The following is a 24,293-nucleotide window of genomic DNA, read 5'->3' as shown; positions in this document are numbered from 1 at the left end:
TTATTTTTTTTCTGGAAACACAGCGCAAACAGCCGGGTACGCAACTCAAGTCTGCAGTGGAGCCCCGCCCACGCCCTCATAACCGCCAGTCACTGCCCCTCCGCGAGGCTGCAAATAGTTCGTACTTAAAGCTTTCCCTGTTGCCTAAATAAGGCGGTAACCACGAAAACAAAATTATAGGCGCGTAATTTTATACGTGTTTATTAATCTATTATAGTGGAACGGTGAAAGCCTAATTCTTTATTGAACCGAAATAAAACACTTGCTTCGCTGCAACTATTTATTGTCAAGTTTCAGTCCAGTTGGCAGTGAAGTTTCACAAGTAAAACCGGGCCAGTAGTGAAATGAATCGCGGACTCTTGAGGAGTCGAACGCTCAGTTTCCGCGCACTTTGTCCATGTCTGTTGCACACCTCGTCGCTTCCGCCGATGAAAACACACTTGAAGAACAATAGATGCTCCGTAGGTATCAAGTACGACGGCATTCTGAAATGGTCGCGTGACGACGACTTCGTTTGCTTTCGCGATTGGCTGGCGGAGTGGCAACTCCGCGCTGTCGGCGTGCCTTGGTTGCCAACTGCTGTTTCTTTAAGTTATATCCTACTATAGAACACAAATTTGAGAACTGCAGATTGAATGTTTAAGTCACTGCGGTCCAGTCTTCGTAATTAAAAAAAAAATAAGTGATTACGGATACTCTCCTGTTAAAGGTAATGCATTATATCATGAAAAGAACTGAAATATTCGTTACAAGTAGGTGCCCTGGTTATTATTCATAGTTGACGGCCTTCTCGTGCAAGAAAGAATACTAGTTAACCGCGCTCATACCGAGTGTAGCTCTCGAACTTCCTTAAACCTGGCGTCTTTTGCATTATTCGCTGCGCTAAAGTGACTTACGACATTGTTCATGGCCAGCAGAGGGTTGCGCTTACAATCAACGGCGGCATTTCCGCCGCCGTCATCGTCGTGGTGTTTTGCATCATGTGCCACAACGCTGTGGCCGTATGCACACTGTCGGTGCGAGTGAGAGCTTGCGAGGGTGAGCCCACAATGGTGGCTCGGCATTGCGCGCCGTCTTCCACCGCGCACTGGACGGGGCGCGTGTAGCGCGGCGGGCCCGGAAGCGATCTGCGGGCCGAGGGCTTCGCGTGTGCTGCGTTCTCGCCGCACAGTTGACGTTGAAGCGTCGATTCGCTCGCTGCTCGCGCCGGCGTTTTGTCAGCGATGTGTGTGTTTGCCTGTGCGCGCGTTTGCGTCGCGCCTGTTAATTTACTTAGTAAGCGAATGTTTACGATTTTATACGGCCGATAAAAGGGCTATCCTTACTTCGTATTGCTGTCTAACAATTTGTTATCACAATCGATCCTTTGTCTGTCCGGCGAAACTGCGACTTCCTTTTTCTTTTTCATCATTATTTGTAACACGCAAAACTATATTGCCTCTCCTTACGAAGACACCGTGACTCGGTGTTACCGTGATACACAGGCGTAGCGCTTCTCATTGGCGGGAAATCAAGAGTACAAAAAAGGCGCATAGAAAGAGCGCTTCTGCCGCGCATTGCAGGATTTCTAGCTCCGCATCCGAGTTAAACGAAGCCTCGAAATATTTGGCCACGAACACTTCAGTTTTGTATATACGCGTCCTTGCGTGTCACGGTAGTGCGGTGAACACGTAAGCGATGGTGCGGAGCTCCACCACCTTTGTGACAGAGGTTTGTTTACGGAGCTTCTGTGGCATCCCATCGAACCTTGCCCTGGTTGGTGCGGAACCATCACCGTTGCCGTGAACGTATTGCATTACCGCTGCAAGGACGAAGGCCGCTGCCAGCGGAGATCTCCAGTTATCCCCATCGTATACGCCTGCAAATCTGGTCTTCTCATCCGCCGTCCTCGACTGCGTTTACCTTCGCTTGGCTCCAGTTCTGTAATGGTGTTTCCTGCTTCGCCCTGATCATAGAGCTGCTTGAAGTGACGAGGCGGTCGTCGAAGTTGCGGCGCCGTCCCGTTATGCCGTCGCGAAGTCCCGCTCCGTGCGGACGCGCGTCAGCAGCGGCGGTGACGCGGCACCTTGCGATGCTAATGCGCCCACTTAGTCGTGCGCTGTGGACCATGCGCGGTCTGGGGAGAAGTGGGCGTCCTCGTTGCTGCGTCACGCAGTCTGTGTGACCGCGTCGGCGACTCGGTCGCCGCGGCGACCCCCAGTCGGGAAACGTGCGTGGGGGCGACCTACGTGCTCCTCCCCAAGACGGTGTGTACAAAGCACACAGGGCTCGGAAGGGTCTCTGGCCAGCGTCTATCCAGCCGTCTTCTATTTCCGGTTCACAAACTACGGCGGATTCGCGTACCACACACACCGCTTCCGCACAGGGAAGAGTTCGCTGCACGGACATGAAATCGAGCTCGTCTGTTACTTACACTAATGCGACTGGCATTGCCGGGCTACTCGGTGCACTTTCCGAGGTCTGTCGGTTAGCCGCTTTCTTGCCAACTTGGGTCCTGGGAGTCCATGGGCTGCTCTGCTGATGGGTTTGAAGCCAACCGTTGGGACCAACTTGCATCACCGAGTATGTTGCGCGGGGTAGCTAGGTGCTGCGGTTCGACACCTGCCAACTCGGAGGACTGGGTGCCGCTCTTCGATGAATCTGTTTGACGCCATTGCAACCTGGCTAACTGGGCATGTGCCGCACTTCAATGACAAAAACCCATCTCACGGTGACTGTCGAAGGTAATGCGTTTACCATTGACTCAGTGTAGATACACAACGTATTGCCACCGTCGAAACGAGTCGTGTGCTGCAGCGAGACTGCATATGGCATGTTCGGCTGCAGCGAAATCTGTGGCTCGTAATTGCGGATGAGTGGTGCCTACTCTTGTAGCCGTAATCTTGCTCCAAACAGCAAGCACCAACACGAAAGCTCACGTCTGCCCCCGAAGGAAGCTGCAAATGATCTGTGTGCACAGCAGTCGTCTCTGAATGCTTCGAAAGGCGTGAAAGCCGACACCGCAGTGAAATCGCGAAAGGCATTGTTAAATAACCGCTTGATCGTCCACTTTCACTGCCTGTGTCTAGCGCTCTGTTAGTGTGCAGCGTAAATGCTGCAGTTTGTACGCAGTGCAGCCCCTCGGCGGAATGCGCAGTACGCTGGTTTGTTTGATGACCAAATTGAGCGCAGGAATTTTATGTTCGTAGTGGCAAGCGTGAAATAGGAAGCTACATGAACTATCCGCCAATCTCACTGACATGCGTGTGCTTGTACCTGCTTGAGCACGTTTGCTTAACGTTGGCCTGAAAATCCCAGATTACCACGAACCTACGCAACTAGAGCGGATGTTATGGTTGCTTCACTGTAAATTAAAACAAATATCCCAACCTGTTAAGCTAGTCATGTATTTACCTGTATTGCATCAATGTTAGAGCATGCTAATAGGAGCCACTTCAAACTATATTATTCGACCAAAATAAGAAAGGGAAAGGAAAGCTTCAAGGTAGAATCTAATGTATTACCAAATGGATTGTTTTATCAACATTTGATGCCTGCGGGATCGAATTGCCTGCACTTATCCAGTGCTCAAAACAAGGGAGACTGATTCATTATCTTGCTGCTGAAAAGCTGCTTGAATGTCAATAGCTTACTGCATATTGTCCTGGCGGAAAGCGTTAAGCATTGAAAATATCCCTAAGCTGTTATATGAGCTTTCTTCATGGACTGCATTTGAATAAAACTGTTTACCTTTGCAAGTTTCGTCATCCAAAAGGTCTGAGGCGACCACATTAAAAAAACTAAGATACAGACAAAAAGTCGCAGTCGGAAGGCGAAACATCAATTGCTACAGCAAATTAGTAGACAGCTGTACTAAGTAAGGATAGTAGTTTTATCAACCGTATATGTTTGTAAACATTCGCTTACTAACTGAATTAACAAGCATGGTGTCACGCGCGCACAAGCAAACAAACATATCTCAATCGATGACCGCGGAAACACGCTGTCAGAACGCTGGAGCGAGGTGGTGCGGCAGCAGCGAGCGAGTTGGCTTAGTTGGTGCAACTGCTTGTTGGCTTGGTTGGTGCTTGCTAAAAGACGTGTTTTTTGCCGCAATTTAACACACACAAAAGGAAAAAAGACAGCCGCCCATGTTGTCTTTATGTGTCTTCCTTTTGTGTGTGTTAAATTGCGGCAAAAAACACGTCTTTTAGCACCTTGAATATGTGACTCTCCCTGGGCACTATGGAGGAGGTTTCTTAGCGCGTGTTGTATGCGTTTGTCCCCTAGACATGCCGGCATTGCGGACTGCGGTCGACTTTGTTTAAGCTCCGCCGCTGGCTGCCAGCGCGGTGAGGCAATCGGCACGGACGCCCCATTTGGAGATCGCTGTGTCTGAAGGGGCGAGGTTCTGACTGGTGTTGTATAAGTCGCGGTTCGCTTTTTTCGTCACGACGATAGATTTCGCATTTTTTACCAGCACTGCTCCAGGAGGGTGCATGTAATCGGCAAACGGAGGCCTCGGGAGAGCACCTGTGATTATTATAATAAAGCAGGCGGCGCAGGATCTCCGGGGCACCCAAGAGGTAGCGGGGAGATCAAAGCTGGAAGCAGGACGGCCCGTGGGTTGGGGCCTCGGTGAGCCCCAACCCACGGACCAGTCCGGGTTCTAGCTTTGGTGTCCTGGAGGCGCCGCCAATAATCCGAAATAATGACACGTTGTTTCAATTAGTTAAAATTATGCAGATCCCACGCACTGTTGGGAGTCGATATAAGCGAAGCTTTCCGTGGTGGATGCTTTGATTGACGATAATTAGCGGTGATGTTGGCGGCCAAAGCTTAATTTCTTCAACGTTTAGGCTAACACGAGAGTGGTGAGTTGATGTTAAACGTTAGCTTGCCTGCACCACTGCTGTTTGTGTGCATAGACCACAGAGCACACAAGGAGAGGTGTTTGCTTGAAGCGTTGTTGTGCGCCATATTTTGTAACCTCTGAGAGGGTTGAGCGTTGTCATTGCTTCACATGGCACGTCGCATTGTGACAGAAGTATTAAACTTGAATTGGATTATGGGGCTGTACGTGCCAAAGGCATACTCAGATTATGAGACGCGCCGTAGTGGCGGACTCCTGATTAATTCTGCGCCGTGATATTCTTTAACGTGTCCCGAAATCTAAGTGCCCGTGCGTTTTCTATTTCGCCCCCGTTGAGATGCGGCTGCCGCGATTGGGATCAAATCCACGGCTTCTAACAATGTCTTAGCTGCAAAGCTACCGCGGTGGGCGCAGAAGTGTTGATTTGACGGTCGATCGCTTCCGTAGTGTCGCCTGGACCCCGCGGCGCGCTTTAATTAATGTGGCTCTGCTTCTACATGCGCTGCGTAAGTTGGCCGCTTGACATATTTGCATGTAGTTTATTTTTCAGAAATAGCGGCAACGTACTGTACCGTACCTTGAACTTAAAGGGACCCTGACACGATTTGGCGATTTTCTAAAAACGTACTGTACTGTACTGTACGTAGAGTAGGTCCTTCTGGTCATTAATTGACGCATCTAAGTGCTCCGCGTAAAGCGTATAATTTATTATAAGGTTTTAAATATCTACATCGCTGCCGATCGCAGCACACTGCTCGGCGGAATTTTCAGCCGCTCCTACCCGTATGACGTAAATCACCCATATGACGTCATGTGGGTGAGCTATCCGATTGGCTGCCCAGGGCACGTCATTTTTTTATATTTTATTTACAGAATACTGCAGGCCAACTTGTGACCCAGGCAGGAGGGAATTCGTTCATACAGTAATGCAATTAGATACGTTCAAAGAAAAGAAGTGCATATGAAATATGAAATACATTGAATCATATGAGGTACATTGAAGGATGATATAAATAGATAAGAAAACACATTCTACAAGCATACAATGCAAGGGATTGAATTGAAAGGAGAGAAATATTTACAGTATCAGTTTACACAGGTTTTTTTTTTTTTCATGCTAACACGCATGAAAGTACTCACGAGGTCACACGTTTACTTAAAGTGCAGTATTTCAGTGGTATTTCAGTATTATGTTATTGAACTTGAATACATCGGCCGGTAGAGAGTTCCAATCATTTATTGTTCTAGGAAAGAAGGAATATTTAAAGCAATTTGTACTCGCGAAATTAGGGGTTATCTTGTCGGGGTGATAATTTCTGGTAGCTCTAGCTGGTAGCGGCTGGAGACAGGGTGAATGACCAAGTTTTAGTTCCTTTTTCCAAAGGCGGAAAAGCAATGTTAGGCGTGCTACCTTTCTTCGGGATTCTAGGGTGGCAATATTATTTTCATTAATCAATTGAGAGGGGGAGTCGTAACGTCCATAACAATTATATATGTAGCGGACGGCAAGCCTGTTTATGTTTTCCAGTTTTTAAATATTTTTTTTTCGTGAATGGGTCCCAGACGACGCAAGCATATTCTAATCGCGACCTTACGAGTGTGTTGAATGCCAGTTGTTTCACGGATGGAGGAGAATGTTTCAGCTTGTGTCTCAGTAGGCCGAGTTTACGTCGAGCAGACGCACAAACATTATCAATGTGTTGCGACCAGGTTAGACGATTGTTGATGGTTACACCAAAATATTTAATGGAGTCTGTTTCAGAGACCGTGGATTGATTAATAGTGTATTGATATGCTAGAGGGTGTTTTTTGTTGGTAATGCGCATAAAAACCGTTTTTTCCTCATTAAGTTTCATTTCCCAGGTGTCGCACCAGTCAAAAATCGCAGTAAGACTTTTACTCAGGATCACTTGATCATTGGCATCTTTAATCTCTTTGTAAAGTAAGCAGTCGTCCGCGAACAATTTAATACACCCGCCGTGGTTGCTCAGTGGCTATGGTGTTGGGCTGCTGAGCACGAGGTCGCGGGATCGAATCCCGGCCACGGCGGCCGCATTTCGATGGGGGCGAAATGCGAAAACACCCGTGTGCTTAGATTTAGGTGCACGTTAAAGAACCCCAGGTGGTCAAAATTTCCGGAGTCCTCCACTACGGCGTGCCTCATAATCAGAAAGTGGTTTTGGCACGTAAAACCCCAGATATTATTATAACAATTTAATACACTATCGTCTATGCATGCTGTTATGTCATTAATGTGTACTAGGAAAAGCGGTCCGAGCACGCTTCCCTGCGGCGCTCCCGAATTTACGGGGAGACATCCAGAGTAATGGCCCTCAACATCGACGAATTGTCTGCGCATGCTCAAATATGCACAGATCCAGTTTACAATGTTAGGTGGAAACCCATAGTTGCTTAGTTTTGTTATCAAACCAAAATGAGAGATCCTATCGAAGGCTTTGCTGAAATTGAGGATATAACATCAACCTGGCCGGCTTTATCAAGAACGGAGGCAAAAGCGTAAACGCTGGAGAGAAGCTGAATAGTGGTAGACAGCCCCTTACAAAAGCCGTGTTGGCACGGGGACAGAATACCTTGTTTTTCAAGAAATTCCGTCATGTAATTTGAGATAATATGCTCTAAAAGCTTGCAAGATGTAACCGTCAGTGATATGGGGCGATAGTTTGATAGTAATGTAGGGTCGCCTTTCTTGAGTACAAGCACAACACGAGCGACCCGCCAGTCTGATAGAACGATGCCACAAGATATGGACGAGTGGGAAATTACGAGAAGAAAATGTGAAAGCCACTCGGCATAGCGACGAAGAAAAGCATTTGAAATGCGGCCAGGACCGCATGTCCTTTTTGTGTTTAGATTTAAGAGCATAGAAAATATACCCTCGCATGTTATAAAATCAGAGTTTACGTTTTCCACATCTTCAGCAATGACCGGAGAGCGCTGATTAGACTCAGAGAAGATAGAATGAAAGCAATGATTAAATTTGGATGCCTGATATTGCTTGTCTTGAATTATCTGACAAACAATCTTTAGGTGGTCAAGAGCTTGCCTATTCTTATAGTTCAAATGTCGTCAAAATTTTTCAGGGTCAGTCTTAAGAAATTGTGTGAGCGTGTGGGACCAATAAAACTGCCTACCTGCTCTAATTTTTTTAGTGAGTGTTTGTGTTAGCTCGTCGAATACTGGGCCAAATTTTTTTGGACTTCGGAATCTTTTTACTTTTCTAACGAGGTGGATTATATATCGATTGATCCAAGGATTTTTTCAGTGCACCTTCTTCGTTTTACTAAGGATGAAGTTATGAATACAGAAGTGGCAAATGGATTTCAGCTTTAGTCATAGGTAGTCAACATCATTGCAAGAGAAGTCTTTCAGTGCTAGTTCAAGGTAATCGATAACGGACTCGTCATTTGCTTTGGTATAATTTTTGACGGATTTGCATTCTTTAAGCGCGGTATTGTTTGAACTATCTGTTCGACATGTGAAGCGCATAAGCCGATGATCTGATATGTCTTCCTCAACGGTTATTTCAACGTCTCGAAGGGATCTGCTGTGAAAAACCAGATCAAGAATAGAGGAAGCAGATCCCTGCACCCGTGTTGGAACGTGAACTGCTTGGTCGAGATTGCAAGCTAACATTGTGTGGAAGATAATTTGGTCCGCTAGAGTAGGTGACGAAAGTTTCTTCCAATTTATGCTGGGAAGCTTAAAATCGCCAGCCACTATTATGGTCCTTCTGCAATATTTAACAATATGTTCATGAAGTTTGGTTAGGAAATCCGACGTGGCACACGGCGGACGGTACACTGCTATAAGGTTAAACAAGAACCCGTACAAATTGATCTGTAGGAACAAACTTTCATGATTATCAATTTGTTCTAGTAACGATACAGACGTGTTTTTGTTCACAATAACGGCCACACCACCGCCACGGTAAGTTCGGTCCCTTCTGTATATATTGTAGGATCCAGGAACCAAGTTCTCGTCTTTACTTTCTTCATGGAGCCATGTTTCGGTTAATACTACTATATGAGGGTCCTGACAAAGGAGTATAGTTTCTAGTTCTGCAGTTTTGTTAATTATACTGCGTACGTTTACGTTTAAGAGGCGCAAATGCTGTGGCCGAGAAACACGTGGTTGTCAATTGCTATCCGCGTTGACGCGTCTAGCAGGGAGCCTAACACGTGTGTTTTTCTACTCGTCCCACACAAACGTGTCGATCCGTAGTTTATCATTGACAAGACAGGCTCCCCTCTCGAACAGAAGCCGGCGCAGAGCGCGATTCTTGATGAAGATACGTGCGCCTTTCAGTTTCTGAGCATTTTTAAGGACGCGCTGCTTTTCACTGCAATCCTGCAGGTACAAAACAGTCGGTCGATTTTTGTTGTGACTGTGGCCAAGCCTATGAATTCTACCAACGGACGAACATTTCACCCCAAGCTTCTGTTCGAATATTTCATTTACAATTTTATTCTTTAGTTCATCTGCTGCTTCATCCGGCGCCTCAGGTACGCTGTAAACAAGTTGGAACGACGGCTGCGGTCTTCAAGGTCGACCAACTTCTCGGACTGCTGAGTGACAGAACCGCGAAGTGAATCAATAGCGCTAATAATGTCGTTAATTTGGTCTGTAGACTTTTTGACTTCTTGCAGAAGTTTATCAAGTTCCACTACCCTGGCACTGACTGCAACTAAAGCAGCCTGTGATGCCTTCAACTGGGATTCCAGTTCTGCAATAGCTTGAATTATTGCATTCTGGCCTGCCGCGATATCACTTAACTTGCTGTCGATATCAGGGCCAGGATTTGACTCAACATCTCCGCAAACAAGGAGCTCGCACACAAGAAAACATTCGTACATGATATGCATAAGAGCGCTTGTAATTGAGCGCCATAATTTTAAACCTTTATGGTGAACAAATGATGTTCGTAATAGTTGGAATGTTAGTTAATTTGTTTCTATAAAAAGAAAGTAACAGAGAATGCACAAGAATAATTTCTCACTACACTTAAGCACTTCCGGCACACAGCAAGTGTCGTCTGCTTGTGTTACAACGTGCTCCATTTTGACGAGAGCTCCGCGGTCAGATTCGGCCTCAGTCTTTTCGCGAGCACTATGATTCGACTTGGTTGCGTGGTGGGCTGCAAACGTAGTGACTGGCAATATGTCAAGTTGCGACATCGTGTCCCTCTGCAAGGCAGCAGACGAGCGGACTGGCTGTAGTGCACCGGACTACCGCTATCCGATCAGCGCCAGGATTTGCACGTTTGCGGCCGTCACTTCACACCGGAAGATTACTAACGCAATAGCGTTTCGCGAGTCCGGTATTAGGGTAAACGCAAGAGCAAGGGGACAGGGCCTGGCCGCTTGACTGCATGAGCAGAAACGCAAATGTGAATGGTCTGCATGGTGCGGCCACCTGGTGGCATAGAGCTCAACCACACACGGTAGCAGTAACTAAATTTATTCTTCTTTCCTGCTGGTGTAAATTTTTCGCAGTAGTGTGATCGTTAACACGTTGTTTTTGTAAATGTTTAATATGTTTTACACTTGGCTAGAGCAATATTAGCTCTTTGTTTGGCTGGTTAAGCTCTGCGTCAGCGGGTGGCTGGACCGTGGAGATCGATCAGGGGCAGCTCACGTACGTCTACGCTAAAGCTCCTTCATCAGCTTGAGTTTATGTCTCCACCGTTCCGTCTAAATGCCCAGCTTGCCTGTGGCTACCGGAATACCAGGAACGTTCGGCGCTGCGACAGAATGCTCGCAGCGCACGCTCTGCTTCGATAGCTCTCGCTTGGGGTCGACGGCCAAGCAGCCGGCGGAGAGGCTTCGCGCGCTCGCTCCTAGAGAACCGGAAGTCGACGACACGACGTGCCACCATGACGCAGAGCCAGTGAAGGCGGAGTTTAGCCCCAATCACTCGGCGAACGAGTTGAGGAGAAAATGCATGAGTATGGAAGAGGGTGACCTGTAACGATCTGTAGCTCTCTTAATATGAGACGTTTCACACAAATTGTGGTGCGAAGGATTAACTTTAGCTGTACCCTACCCGTCTACATAATCTGCCCGAACCGTTTCAGGCGCCCTTTAAGCTTATCCTGTTTCCCCTTCCTTGCCTCCTCACGTCACCTCGCCCCGCTCTCTTGTATGGGAACTGCCTCGTTCTTCTCCCTCTCCTCTTCTCTCTACAGTTCTCCACCGGGCATTGTGCGCATTCGACGCGGTGGGGTGAAAACGAGTTTCGCCGTTCGCCTTTCCTCTCTTACTCGCGCCTGTACCAGGGTTGCCAGATTGGGCTATTAATAGCCAAATTGGCCTACTTTTTGTCCGAGTTGGCGTCAGAATTTTCGTTTTGGCTATATGGCTATTGTTGGGCTGCATCATCTTCCTGTGCAAAAAAAAGTAAAAATAGTTAAGCACAAATGAAAAGCACGCTGGAATCAAAATGCGGACGATAGCAGGTTAAAGAAATTGAGCGCGTCTGCTACAAGATCAAAATTTCGAAATTATATGTTAGAGAACACATATGCAAGTCGAAAGGTCAAGGATCGCGGCCTTTTGATAATTTTAATTAAGAAAGCTGGCTTCAGGAAACACGTCTCGATCCGCGAACTAACGCTACCCGCGCGCGCCAGCGAACATAGACTGTTGCTGTCTCCACATGTGAGCTTTGGGCGTCCTACGTTTTAAGCATGAGATACTTTTAGCTCCCGTTGACGGTGCCCCGCTGGTGATCTCGGCGCCAGAACAGAGGGAGAACACCGAGCTGAACCTAACCGAAATTTGCCGAATTTTCTGCCTGCCGCATGGCGCCTACGTGTCAATTCGCTCGGACTCTTAAGTCCTCCCCAAATTGCCCCTGCTCCAACGCCAACGTAGAACATATATTTTCCGTTGTCCCACAGCTACCACAGCCACCCATTCCCGACACAACTACAAACCCCCCTGCTGTCTTTGCTATCACTACCCGTGTCAAATGCCGCCGTCGAACGAATGTTCAACCATGTCTCGCTCATTAAAACCGACCTTCGAAACATAATGTCGAACGAGACATTGGTAGCGCTCCTCCACGTGAAGTTTGGCCTGGCCATGAAAGGAGGCTGCTGCACGGTTTTTAAACCAGGCCAAGAATTTTTGTCCCGTTTCAGCTCTGACATTTTGTACGGACCAAGCATTTCCACTTTGCAGTAAGCTCGTGATGCTTAATCATAGCATGCTTTTTATGTATATATATCGTACTAGATTTTGTACCAACCGCCATCTATTGTGTTAGACTTTGTCTTCCAATTTGTTTTTGTAGTTTTTCGTTCAGTGAATTGGATGGTGTTAAGCGAAATTATCAAGAACTGTAAGTACTAATACTGAACGCCTGAATTCATGCCATTGCTTAGCGTGTTTATTGCGCGGTGCTATTTTTGTGTTGTTCTTTTCGTGATTTTTTGGTGCTCTGGGAAAACTAAAGCAGTGCATTTACAATGAAGAGCGCATTTTCCTTACCGTGAATTCGCCTGCGTGCCGGCGTTTCTTGCGCGCGCTCAGCGCGTGTGTGTTCCGTGCCGCATGGCCTCCGTGACGATGCGCGCGGAGGTCATGCGTGGAAAAACTAACATGTAGGTATTCGTGCCGAAAATTAATTCAATATGCTTAATGACTTCACAAAAAGGCAAAGCTTTTTGGCTACTTTTGGGCTAACCAAAAGTTTCGCTTTTGGCTACGTTTGGGCTGAGGAGTTCTATAGAAATTTATACAGTACCAATGGCACCCACGAAGATAATGGAAGAGGGAATAGTCTAGAGGAATTTGACATCCCACAAATAACGCCGGAAGAAGTAATGAAAGCCTTGGGAGTTATGCAAAGGGGGAACGCAGCTGGGGAGTATCAGGTAACAGCAGATTTGTTGAAGGATGGTGGGCAGATTGTTCTTGAAAAACTGGCCACCCTGTGTACGCAATGCCTCATGACCTCGAGCGTATCGGAATCTTGGAAGAACGCCAACATAATCTTAATCCATAAGAAAGGGGACGCCAAAGACTTGAAAAATTATAGACCGATCAGCTTATGTCCGTTGTCTACAAAGTATTTGCTAAGGTAATCGCAAATAGAGTCAGGAACACCTTACACTTCTGTCAACCAAAGAACCAGGCAGGATTCTGTAAAGGCTACTCAATAATAGACCATATTCACAATACCAATCAGGTGATCGACAATGTGCGGAATGTAGCCAACCCTTATATATATCTTTCATTGATTACGAGAAAGCGTTTGATTCAATCGAAACCTCAGCAGTCATGCAGACATTACAGGATCAGGATGTAGATGAGCCGTATGTAAAAATACTGAAAGATATCTATAGCGGCTCCACAGCCACCGTAGTCCTCCATAAAGAAAGCAACAAAATCCCCAAAAAGAAGGGCGTCAGACAAGGAGATGCGATCTCTCCAATGCTATTCACAGCGTGTTTACAGGAGGTATTCAGAGACTTAGAGTGGGAAGAATTGGGGATAAAAGTTGATGGAGAATACCTTAGCAACTTGAGATTCGCTGATGATATTGCCTTGCTTAGTAACTCAGGAGACCAATTGCAATGCATGCTCACTGACCTGGATAGGCAAAGCAGAAGGGTGGGTCTGAAAATTAATCTGCAAGACACTAAAGTAATGTTCAACAGTCTCGGAAGAGAACATCAGTTTACGATAGGTAGCGAGGCACTGGAAGTGGTAAGGGAATACATCTACTTAGGGCAGGTGGTGACCGCGGATCCGGATCATGCGACTGAAATAATCAGAATAATAAGAATGGGCTGGGGTGCGTTTGGCAGGCATTCTCAGATCATGAACAACAGGTTGCCATTATCCCTCAAGGGAAAGGTGTGTAGCAGCTGTGTCTTACCGGTACTCACCTACGGGGCAGAAACCTGGAGGCTTACGAAAAGGGTTCTACTTAAATTGAGGAAAACGCAACAAGCTATGGAAACAATAATGATTGGTGTAACGTTAAGGGATAAGAAGAAAGCAGATTGGGCGAGGGAACAAACGCGAGTTAATAGCATCTTAGTTGAAATCAAGAAAAAGAAATGGGCATGGGCAGGGCATGTAATGAGGAGGGAAGATAACCGGTGGTCATTAACGGTTAAACCATGTGAACCTCATTCTCTCTCGCTTTCTGGTAGGTGACCTCATCGGGACACGTCAGGTGAACCCACATACAGGAATACGGAGAGGTACCACTCTCTGGCGTAGAGGGATTGAACGTAGGTCACGTCTTCTCAACCCACATAGAGGAATACGGAGAGATACCACTCCCTGGCGTAGAGGGGTTGAACATAGGTAACGTCATATCAACTCGCACAGAGGAATACTGAGAGAAGCCACTCCCTGGCGCAGAGGGGTTGAACATAGGGCAGAGGAGAGTATGATTCGCGCATTCCGCGCATAATCTCGTCGCACACACCTGACGGACAAGTCTTTTCATGTTGAGCGTTATGATTAGGCACTTCGTGTCTCAGGCGTTTGGCACCCGTTCCGCTCATTACGGTACAACGTGAACCGTAACAATGTCCAGAGCATTTTGGTCGAGAGGGAGAGCATCCTGGCTGCGTACACATGGTTGCATTACGTTGTGTCGATGCCTCAAGGCGGTGACGTTTACGTTCGTCTTGAGATAGGTTCGACCAGATCCACAATGCTGGACTGTACCGACGATCAGAACGTGCTCATTCTAGAAACTCGTATTTGGGACTCCTGCTTCATTGTACAAAAACTTTTGCTGCTTGTCATTTGGCGGCCGGTAACTGTACGTGTTGATTTTTCTCGGTCTTGTATTACTTATGTGTAGATATTTTGTTCTGCTGTGTTCTATTGCATTTTGTTGTTTTTGTCGTCGGCCCGGATTTTCTCGCATGTGTAATTTTTGTATAATTCATCATTGGTGTATTGATTGTATGTATCCGTTCCAACCATTGTGTGCTGTCTGTAGCGCCGCGCTGTCCTTTAAGGTGTGTCAGTTGATATGTAAGAGATATTTGGCTACCCGAAAGCCGATTCATTCCCTCCAGTGACACTCGCACCCCGACTCGCTCCGCACGCAGGCGTGGGACAGCGAGCGACGAAGGGCGACGCTGAGTGGACGTTGAGCGTGAACGTTGAGCGGCTGGTGTGGCTGAGTGTCTTCTCCCGGTTGCAGGTCGAGCGCCTTCGGTCGGCCAACGCCGAGCTCGAGGACCGTTGCCACGCCACCGAGCTGCAGCTGTGCGCCGAGCGGCGCTCCAGGGCGGAGGAAGGGCGCCGGCGCAGCTGCGGTGACTACGACCACGTGAGTGCTGCGGTGTCTGACTGGTGGCGCCGCCGCGGGGAGTTTTTCTAATCTTTATTTCTGCGCGATATGGTCACTCCATCGTAGGCATCGCTGTGAGGTTTCGCATAAAGTGCAAGTGCGATGACATCTCGCACCGTATGCTATACACCAGAGCACAGAAAAAAAATTGAGTGGCGCCATATTTTAAAGCGCGGTGGCGCCACCTGCTGCTCCGACGGCTGCGAGCTCCCAAGCGAGGCCACCGCAGGTAGACGCAGTGCTTGCGCCTTGACATTTCTTTGAAGTTCTCACGAAGGACGGGATGGTGAATTTTAGCTAACGAATTTAGTTAGTGAACTTCGGCATCTCGGCAAGATTGTGCTGCAAATCGGAATGGCTGTGGCAAGCCCAACGTCCGCAGACGGAGCGGATCGTTCGGGTAAGTCCGCATTACCTTTTGCATGCGGAAACATTGGGTCTGCGGCTATTCCACTTTGATTTGCACGTCTCACAATACGTAATGAACTAGTAAAAGCCTTGCAGTACGCAATATACTTTACCTCCGCGTTGTAGTGCCTGGAAGAATCTCGCGGATCGCGCCTTGAAAACAGGCGGCATGCCGTAGGTTCGAGTAAGCGTAGCACACGTAAGCGTAGCGCGGATGCCCAGATTTGTCCGTTTTTTTTTTGTCTCTGGACGGTGGAAGAATGAATTAACATTAGTTCAACCGTGCCATATATAATGTGCAATGTATGCATACTTCTTTAACAAACATCCAGTGGCGTAGCTAGGTCGTCTGGCACCCGGGGCCGATAGCTCTTCTGTCACCCCCCCCCCCCCCCGGGTGTAGTCGAGTAAGGCGAGGATATGGACAATTTTCGGGTGTTTTCAGACGTATATGACCCCCCCCCTACTGGCCCCGTGCACTCCCCCCCCCCCCCCCCCCGTTGCTACGCCACTGCAAACATCGCCGTTCTTGCCCTCTGGCCAGTAGTTACGATAAGCAGAACAAACCAGCTTTCACACGTAACGATTTCGAATAGTTGTTGAAAGGCATTGCGAAATATTGTGGCCACTAACGCCAGTGCACGGAATTCAGTCTGTTACGCATGAGTGCGATTGTCATGAGCGTCAGAACATTGCAGCAGTGCGAACACTTTCGCGGCATTTACTTGTGAATCAGGCGCGGAGTTCTATGGCGTGAGCCGCTGTACGAAGTCCACCGCAGGCCTTTGTGTCATCCAGGCCCGTAGACAGACACATACACATACAGGGACACGCACAGATACACACATAGAGAGACAAAAGGACATGCACGGCTGAATACGCCACAGCGGCACAGCTCTCGACGTACATCGTGTTCGTCGCAAAAGGTACTCTGCAATCTGCTTCGTTTTCGCTGGTTATTTGCACATCCATATATGACGCAGTGACGCCCCGAGGATGTTCTGTACTTGGATGTTGCGGGCACAGACATATTTACACATTGAACACCCCGTAACACACACGCGCTACATGCACGCGAATGCGTCTTGGCAGCTCAGGGAACATAGCGGCCGGTCGCTGGGTTCCGGAGTATGCGCTCAGCCCGTCCGGTTCTAGACCATCATGTTCTAGTCTATATACCGTTTTCCCATGGGCGCCACCATATTGATATGCAGTGGCGCCATCTATGGGCAGTCGGCATGCTGGCTTGGGCAAGCGCTCCGCTTTGTAGGGCAGGTATACTCTTGGCGGTAGTTTCTGGCGTTTGTTTTCGCGCTCGTGCCGTCTATTTAGTATGACGTGGCGTCTTCTACGTGGAAAATGCGTCTTCTACGTGGTTCTGTGAGACTTACTGAAGTGGTTTAAGTTGGTATGGCCGGACTTTCTGCAGGCGTTGAGGCGGACGGAGCACGCAGCGCGATGTGTACCCGCATGTTTGAGTCTAAAATCAGCCTCGGAGATCAATTGTGCATTTCTGAAAGTTTCATTCACTAATGTGACCTTATTGCAGTATTGTCCTCTAGTTCTAAGCTGCAGTTTAGGAGCAATGAAACATACGCGACGATCGTAACAGCGTGGGTACCGTTCTGCTACGATAGCCTTGAGCTCAGCTGTTATACTTTGCCAAGCGTTAAAGCTGTTAGCTGCAGATTACATTTACATTGCGTGACTATTTGGTTCTGTGGATGAGGTTTCCAACCACGAATAAAATAGTTTTGGTTAGTAATAACAGCATACCTTACAGTGTCAACTATAGTTGTCCAGCAAAGCGACCGTTTACGAACGGTGCGAGCAACCTAAGCAGTGGTAGGTGCTGGATTGCAGATATTTTTGTTCTATATAGCGCATGGTTCAAGCAAGCGGCATCAACGTTTATAGATCTATAGACGTGCGGCGTGACTATGCGACGTCGTACTGTGGCGTTAGCCCGTTTTTCTTTCTTTTTCGAGAAAGAGGATGATAGCTGAATTTTTTTTTCCGATTGTGTTCGTTCCGTTCTCTACGACGCACTCACACGTATTACGGAAATTTTGTCCTCGAAAATAGCCATCACTTAATTTTATGCGATCCATCTGAGATATTATGGCTTTTCAGGGCAGAAAGCCAATGCCGAAGCACATAGCTTATATATGTATCATGCCGGTTCACCAATCACAGTGATCGCTGTGTTGAGCAGTGCCATCGGCCTCATGCAGGAGGCTGGCGCAGAAATATAGTGATTTCAAGCCTACTAGACTTGAAATGCGTCAGAAGGATGCCGGTGTGTCACAAATATTTGACAGCGCCTGCCGCTTAGATGTTTCGTGGTTGCTTTAGGTTGGCCGTACACACGAGCATGCTGGTAATACAGATATGCCGGTTCTCTTCGTTGAATTAAAACCGATGTACGCAAAAAAGTTCGCAACACGTATCCACACACCGTAGCTGACAATGCGCGCCACATGTTGCGCCCCCAAGAGATGTTTCCGCGTATACTGTAGTCACCCGCTGCACCGAAAGGCTTCCCTGACGACCTTGTAACAACGGTCAAATTTCACAAAGTACGATCTAAAATATATCGAAATCGTTCCGCAGCACGCGACAGCCATGCTTTCAAGCAGCGCCGCGCCGGATCGCACAAACCAGAGAGGAGGAAAGGCTCGCCGCCAACACTACAGTGTACACTGTAGCCAGCTACCCCTAGTTCTGTAGCCCGCCGTGGTTGCTCAGTGGCTATGGTGTTGGGCTGCTGAGCACGAGGTCGCGGGATCGAATCCCGGCCACGGCGGCCGCATTTCGATGGGAGCGAAATGCGAAAACACCCGTGTGCTTAGATTTAGGTGCACGTTAAAGAACCCCAGTGTGGTCGAAATTTCCGGAGTCCTCCACTACGTAGAACTGAGGTGAAACAGCGCGAAAAAGACGAGGACACAAATACCACAGACAGCGCTTGTCTGTGGTATTTGTTTCCTTGTGTCCTCGTCTTTTTCACGCTGTTTCACCTCAGTTCTAAGTATGAACCACTAGCCCTCATCAAGATCTTACTACTCCACTACGGCGTCCCTCATAATCAGAAAGTGGTTTTGGCACGTAAAACCCCACAATTTAGTTTAAAAAAACAGGCTGACTTGTAAGCTGACGCTAGTTGGAAGCTCAAAGAAGAACTGCTCTCGTCTCGAAATGCTGACTCCCAAAGAAACATTGGCGCCAATCATGCGTTAAGTCATGACGTCACTCTGTATGATGTGACGCCATACTTTTTTTTTTCGTGACAGTAGTCTCCACGACACACAGAGGGCGACGATTGCGACACGCCATATATATATATATATATATATATATATATATATATATATATATATATATATATATATATATATATATATATATATATATATATATATATATATATAGCCTATTAAACTTACAGCGCAAACACCTAAGACGAACCACAAAAGGAAGATACGACACACACTGTTGTGGTTCCTCTTGGGTGTTTGCGCTGTAAATTTAACTTCAGAATTGTGTACCAACTAGGCCCAAATGAAGTTTTACTGCTAACCACTTGCTCTGCTAGTAATTCAGAGACCCGCACAAGCCGTTCCAAGGTTGTTTTGGTGCCACTCGGATTATAACCAATTTAGCCCAAGTGAAATTTCATTTCTCTTGGCCGTTAAAGACCTACTGCGACGGAATTCCACTGTTTCTAAATAATTATAAATTTCGGCTGTATAATATTGACGCAATCTTGGGAAAGCTGCAGGGCTGGGGGTTATATATAATTTTCGCTGTATAATTGTCGGATGACCAACATACATGCGCGCGCGCTACCGTAGTGAAAGCACGTCGAAATGTGCCGTGTGACACAAGTTGAGGGCGTAAGACGTAAATCTTTACAGGCCCAATATAGAGGCCGTACGAGCTCTTTATCGCTTTGGCGACTCTGGAATCTCGCTGTTCCGCCGAGACAGTTGTTCCTCGCCGCTTGCGCCCTTTTAATCCGGCTCATAAAGATAAAGCCGGTTGTCGTGCGATAAGCTCGAGTCCGCCTGGTGTGCTTGCTCGCGCCAGGTTGACGAGGTAGAGATGTAAGGAAGGATGTTCGTTGTAACCGCGACTTCGCTACAGGGAGCAGCGCACACTGTGTAGCACGAAAGTGTCCCCAAACCCGACTCCTTTCGTCTGCGCTTGCTACAACAAGTAACCCGCGAAAGGCCGGGCTGGTCCACTTATAGCGGGCACATTATACATTTCCAAATGGGTTACCTGCCATGGAAGTGTTTTTTATGCGTCTTGTACAAAAAACGTGTTTTGAAGAGGATGCCAATAAATCATCATCGGGCGAGCTATCCGTTGGCCATCCAGGTTGTCGTTCATAAATTTTTTAACTTTATGGTGAACAAATGTTGTTCGTAATAGTTGGGATGTTCTTAATTTGTTTATATACTAGAAGTTTGAAGATTGGCTCATTAATTCTAGCAAATTCAAGCTCTTTTCCATTACCCGTTGACACAATATTCATTCCTTTCAGTACACAATCGCTAACGAGTCCGTAGAATCTGTATGGTCTTTCAAGTACTTAGGCGTCACATTATCTAATGATCTAACATGGAATGAACACATTACTAACGTGATATCATCAGCCAACAAAACACTGAGATTTCCCAAACGTTATATTCGCCTCGTCCCACATCACCTGAAATTGCTTGCTTACAAATCACTCGTTCGACCTAAACTAGAATATCCATCCGCCATATGGAACCCGCATCATGTTAACCTCATGAGTGATCTAGAATCAGTTAAACATCGTGCTACGAGGTTCATCCATTCTTCTTACTCGTATGACGTCAGTGTTTCAGCTCTGAAAACTAAATCTGCCTCGTCGCCTCTCTCAGTCCGTTGTCGCATATCCACCTTATTGCTGTACCACAAGTTCTATTACTCGTCACTCAATCGTGCACCTTATATCATGACAGCATCGTACATTTCTCACCGCACCAACCACAACCTTCAAGTTTTTCGTGAGACCCGCCGTGGTTGCTCAGTGGCTATGGTGTTGGGCTGCTGAGCACGAGGTGGCGAGATCGAATCCCGGCCACGGCGGCCGCATTTCGATGGGGGCGAAAACACCCGTGTACTTAGATTCAGGTGCACGTTAAAGAAACCCAAGGGGTCAAAATTTCCGGAGTCCTCCACTACGGCGTGCCACATAATCAGAAAGTGGTTTTGGCACGTAAAACCCCATAATTTAATTTTTTTAAAGTTTTTCGTGCACGTGCCCGAACTTTTCAGCTTCCTTCTTGGAACGGCCTTCCCCAACATATCGTTGATATCACCTGTGCATCGTCATTCGTTGAAAATTTAAATAACCTTTTTTGTATATAAACACATGTGGAAGTGTTATTCATGTTTATCTTAGCTGATTCCACTCCATATGTAATACCCCCTCGTGGGGTCCTTAAGGAAATGAAATGGAACAGAGAATACGCAACAATTCATCACTACGCTCAAGCACTTCAGGCACACACTAAGTGTCTGTTTTTGTTACAACGTGCTATGTGTTGGCAATACCTGCACGTCAGTGTTGGTCTCGAGGTTTCTTTTCACGAAGACCATGAATCTCCCTTGTTTCGTTGTGGGCTGCAAACTTAGCGATTTAAACTGCGACATCGTGTCGCTCTGCAAGGCAACAGGCGAGTGCAGCACATAAGGCTGTCGGCATCATATTGTCACGATTCACAAGCAGCAGGAACTGATAAAACAGGGCAGGACACTTTAATTGCAGGCAAACTGAAAAGCGATCGCGCAGGGACCTCGCCTTCCTCCTCCAGAGAGAGCGTCGTCCCGACGCTCGCCTAGCGGCAGGCAGGTGCGTCAGGCGAGGTGTGGGCTCTTCATTCCGAACAATAGGGCTTCATGCGCGCAATATGCACGACTTCTGGTGGACGCTGCCTCACCGTGGAGGAAGCAGGACTGTAAGGGATAACCTAGGTCGCTGAGGCGCCGTAAAACCTTGTACAGACCAAAGTACCGCCTGAGTAGCTTTTCTGAAAGCCCTCGCCGACGGATGGAACTCCAAAGCCACACTTTCTCGCTTCGCTGATATGTGATGCATCGTTGCCGTAGATTTCGAGCATCGTAGTCCTGTTGTCGGGCGATTCTGACGCGGGCGAGTTGTCTCGCTTCTTCAGCACGTTGAGCGAAAGCTTCAGCGTGCGTGCCTGTATCACCGCAGTCATGTGGCAACATCGCATCGAGCATCGTCGTCACTTCACAGCCACGAAGAAGGCTAAACGGTGCCTCTCGCGTTGTTTCCTGCTGACGAGTGTTGTAAGCGAATGTGTTGTACGGTAGAATGTCGTCCCAATTTTCGTGCTCCACGTCTACGTGCATACTCAGCATGTCGGCGATAGTCTTGTTCAAGCGTTCTGTTACGCCGTTCGTTTGCGGCTGATAGGCTGTGATCTTTGAGTGAGCCGTGCCGCTGAGGCTAGGCACTGTCTTTAGAAGTGTAGCCGTAAAGGCAGTCCCTCTGTCCGTTGTTATCACCGTTGGTGCACCGTGCCTTAGAACCACGTTTTCAATAAAGAATCGCGCTGCTTGGACTGCGGTGCCACTTGGAAGGGCCTTGGTTTCTGCATAGCGTGTCAGGTAATCGGTGGCAACTATTACCCACTTATTGCTAGTATTGGAAGTCGGGAATAGTCCGAGAAAGTCCATGCCGATTTGGGCAAATGGGGTCGTGGGCACTTGGACTGGTCGTAGTAGCCCGGCTGGTTTCATATATGGTGCTTTGCGACGCTGACAATCGAGGCACGCGCGCACGTAATGTTTCACAAAGGTGCCAATCCTTGGCCAGTAATATTTCGCTTTGACTCGGGCCAGTGTTCGCGTGTAGCCGAGGTGGCCAGATGTCGGTTCATCGTGGCAGGCTTGCAAGACCTCATGACGGAGGCACGTTGGCAGAATGATGGCAAGCTTCTTGCAAATGTTTTGAACGCGCTTGTAATCCAGCCTTTAAAAATTCAATAAGCGGAATCAGTTCGCTGTCTTCCCGCTGCTGACGAGCAATCGTGTCCCTGTCTAGAACGCCTATAAAAGCCATGTCTTCGTCATCTTCTATGACTTCCTGCTCAATCGGTGACCTTGAAAGGCAGTTGGCGTCGGAGTGCTTTTGTCCGGACTTGTACACCATTGTCATATCGAATTCTTGAAGCCTTAGGCTCCAACGCGCTAGTCGACCGGGCGGATCCTTCAAGTTTGTCAGCCAGCAAAGTGAGGGATGATCGCTGACAACACTGAAAGAACGGCCATAGAGATACGGGCGAAACTTCATAACTGCCCATACCACCGCAAGACATTCCTTTGTTGTGGTTGAGTAATTAAACTCATCACGAGAGAGCGTCCTGCTTGCGTATGCAAGGACTCTCCCGGCTGAGTCTTGCCACTGCACGAGCACAGCGCCTAGACCTACGTTGCTAGCGTCCGTATGAATCATGGTAGGAGCGTCCTCGTCAAAGTGAGCCAGTACAGAAGGTGTTTGCAGGCGCTGTCGGAGATTATTAAACGCTGCTTGTTCTTCTTCGTCCCATACCAAGGCAACGTCTTCTCTTGTAAGGCGCGTTAACGGTGAAGCTATATGTGAAAAATTGGCTATAAATCTTCGATAATACGAGCAGAGACCTAGGAAACGCGTCACTGCCTTCTTATCCTTCTTATCCGTTGGCGTTGGAAACTTTGCGACGGCCGTGACCTTGTCGGAGACAGGGCGAACGCCTTGATGACTCACAACATGACCTAAGAACTGTAGTTCCTCGAAACCAAAGTGACACTTTTCTGCTTTCAGTATGAAGCCGGTGGACCGGTTAGTTTGTAGAACCGCCAGCAGCCGTCTCAGGTGTTCCTCGAACGTTTCCGAAAAAACTATACGTATTCGAGGTATGCTAGGCCTGACAGAACCATATCCATGAGTCGCTGAAAATTTGCTGGAGCTGAGCATAAACCGAAAGCCAGGACCTTGAATTCTTAAAGCCCATCAGGCGTTACGAAAGCAGTCTTTTCTCTGTCTCTCTCGTCAACCTTGATTTGCTAATAGCCACTTTTGCGGTCCATCGACGAGAAGTAGCGGGCATGCCTCAGCCTGTCGAGAGAATCGTCGATACACGGTAATGGGTATACGTCTTTCATTGTCACCCAGTTCAGCTTACAGTAGTCGACACAGAAACGTCGTCTTTCTTTTTGACCGTCACTACCGGCGATGCCCACGGGCTTTTTGATGGTTGGATAATGTCGTGTTCGAGCATTTTCTTCACTTGCTCTCAGATCGCTTCGCGTTCTTTTGGTGCTACACGGTACGGGTTTTGTCGGATTGGTCTCGCTGTCTCCTCCGTGATAATCCGGTGCTTCGTCAGTGGCGTCTGACCAACTCTGGATGTCGACGAGAAGCAATCGCGAAACTGCTGAAGCAGGTCCACAAGGCGCTGCCTTTCCGCTGGTGATAAGCTCGCGCTCACGTCAAGAACAGGCAACGGTGCCGAAGCGTCTTGCTCTCGTTGTTGTAATGCAAGGCATTCGCCAAATTCCTCAATCTCGTCGAGGTAAGCAACTGCTGCGCCTTTTGCAATGTGTCGTTGTTGCTTGCTCGAGTTTGTCAGCAGTAGTTCTGTTT

The 24,293-nt window shown here is 47.8% G+C and overlaps 1 protein-coding gene across 2 annotated transcripts in view; it reads left to right on the top strand.

Moving 5' to 3' along the window:
- Positions 1 to 24,293, top strand: part of LOC142588514 (uncharacterized) — a 210,578-nt gene that overhangs the window by 96,430 nt on the left and 89,855 nt on the right. For both annotated transcript variants that reach the window (XM_075700330.1, XM_075700331.1), the window contains exon 3: positions 15,050 to 15,178. In XM_075700330.1, the coding sequence (XP_075556445.1) occupies positions 15,050 to 15,178 (129 nt within the window). The remainder of the gene's footprint in view (positions 1 to 15,049; positions 15,179 to 24,293) is intronic.

Source organism: Dermacentor variabilis, chromosome 7 (assembly GCF_050947875.1).
Source record: "Dermacentor variabilis isolate Ectoservices chromosome 7, ASM5094787v1, whole genome shotgun sequence".
Lineage (NCBI taxonomy): Eukaryota > Metazoa > Arthropoda > Arachnida > Ixodida > Ixodidae > Dermacentor > Dermacentor variabilis.
The sequence above is the reverse complement of the archived record's forward strand: the minus strand, read 5'-3'. Positions and strand labels throughout refer to the sequence as shown.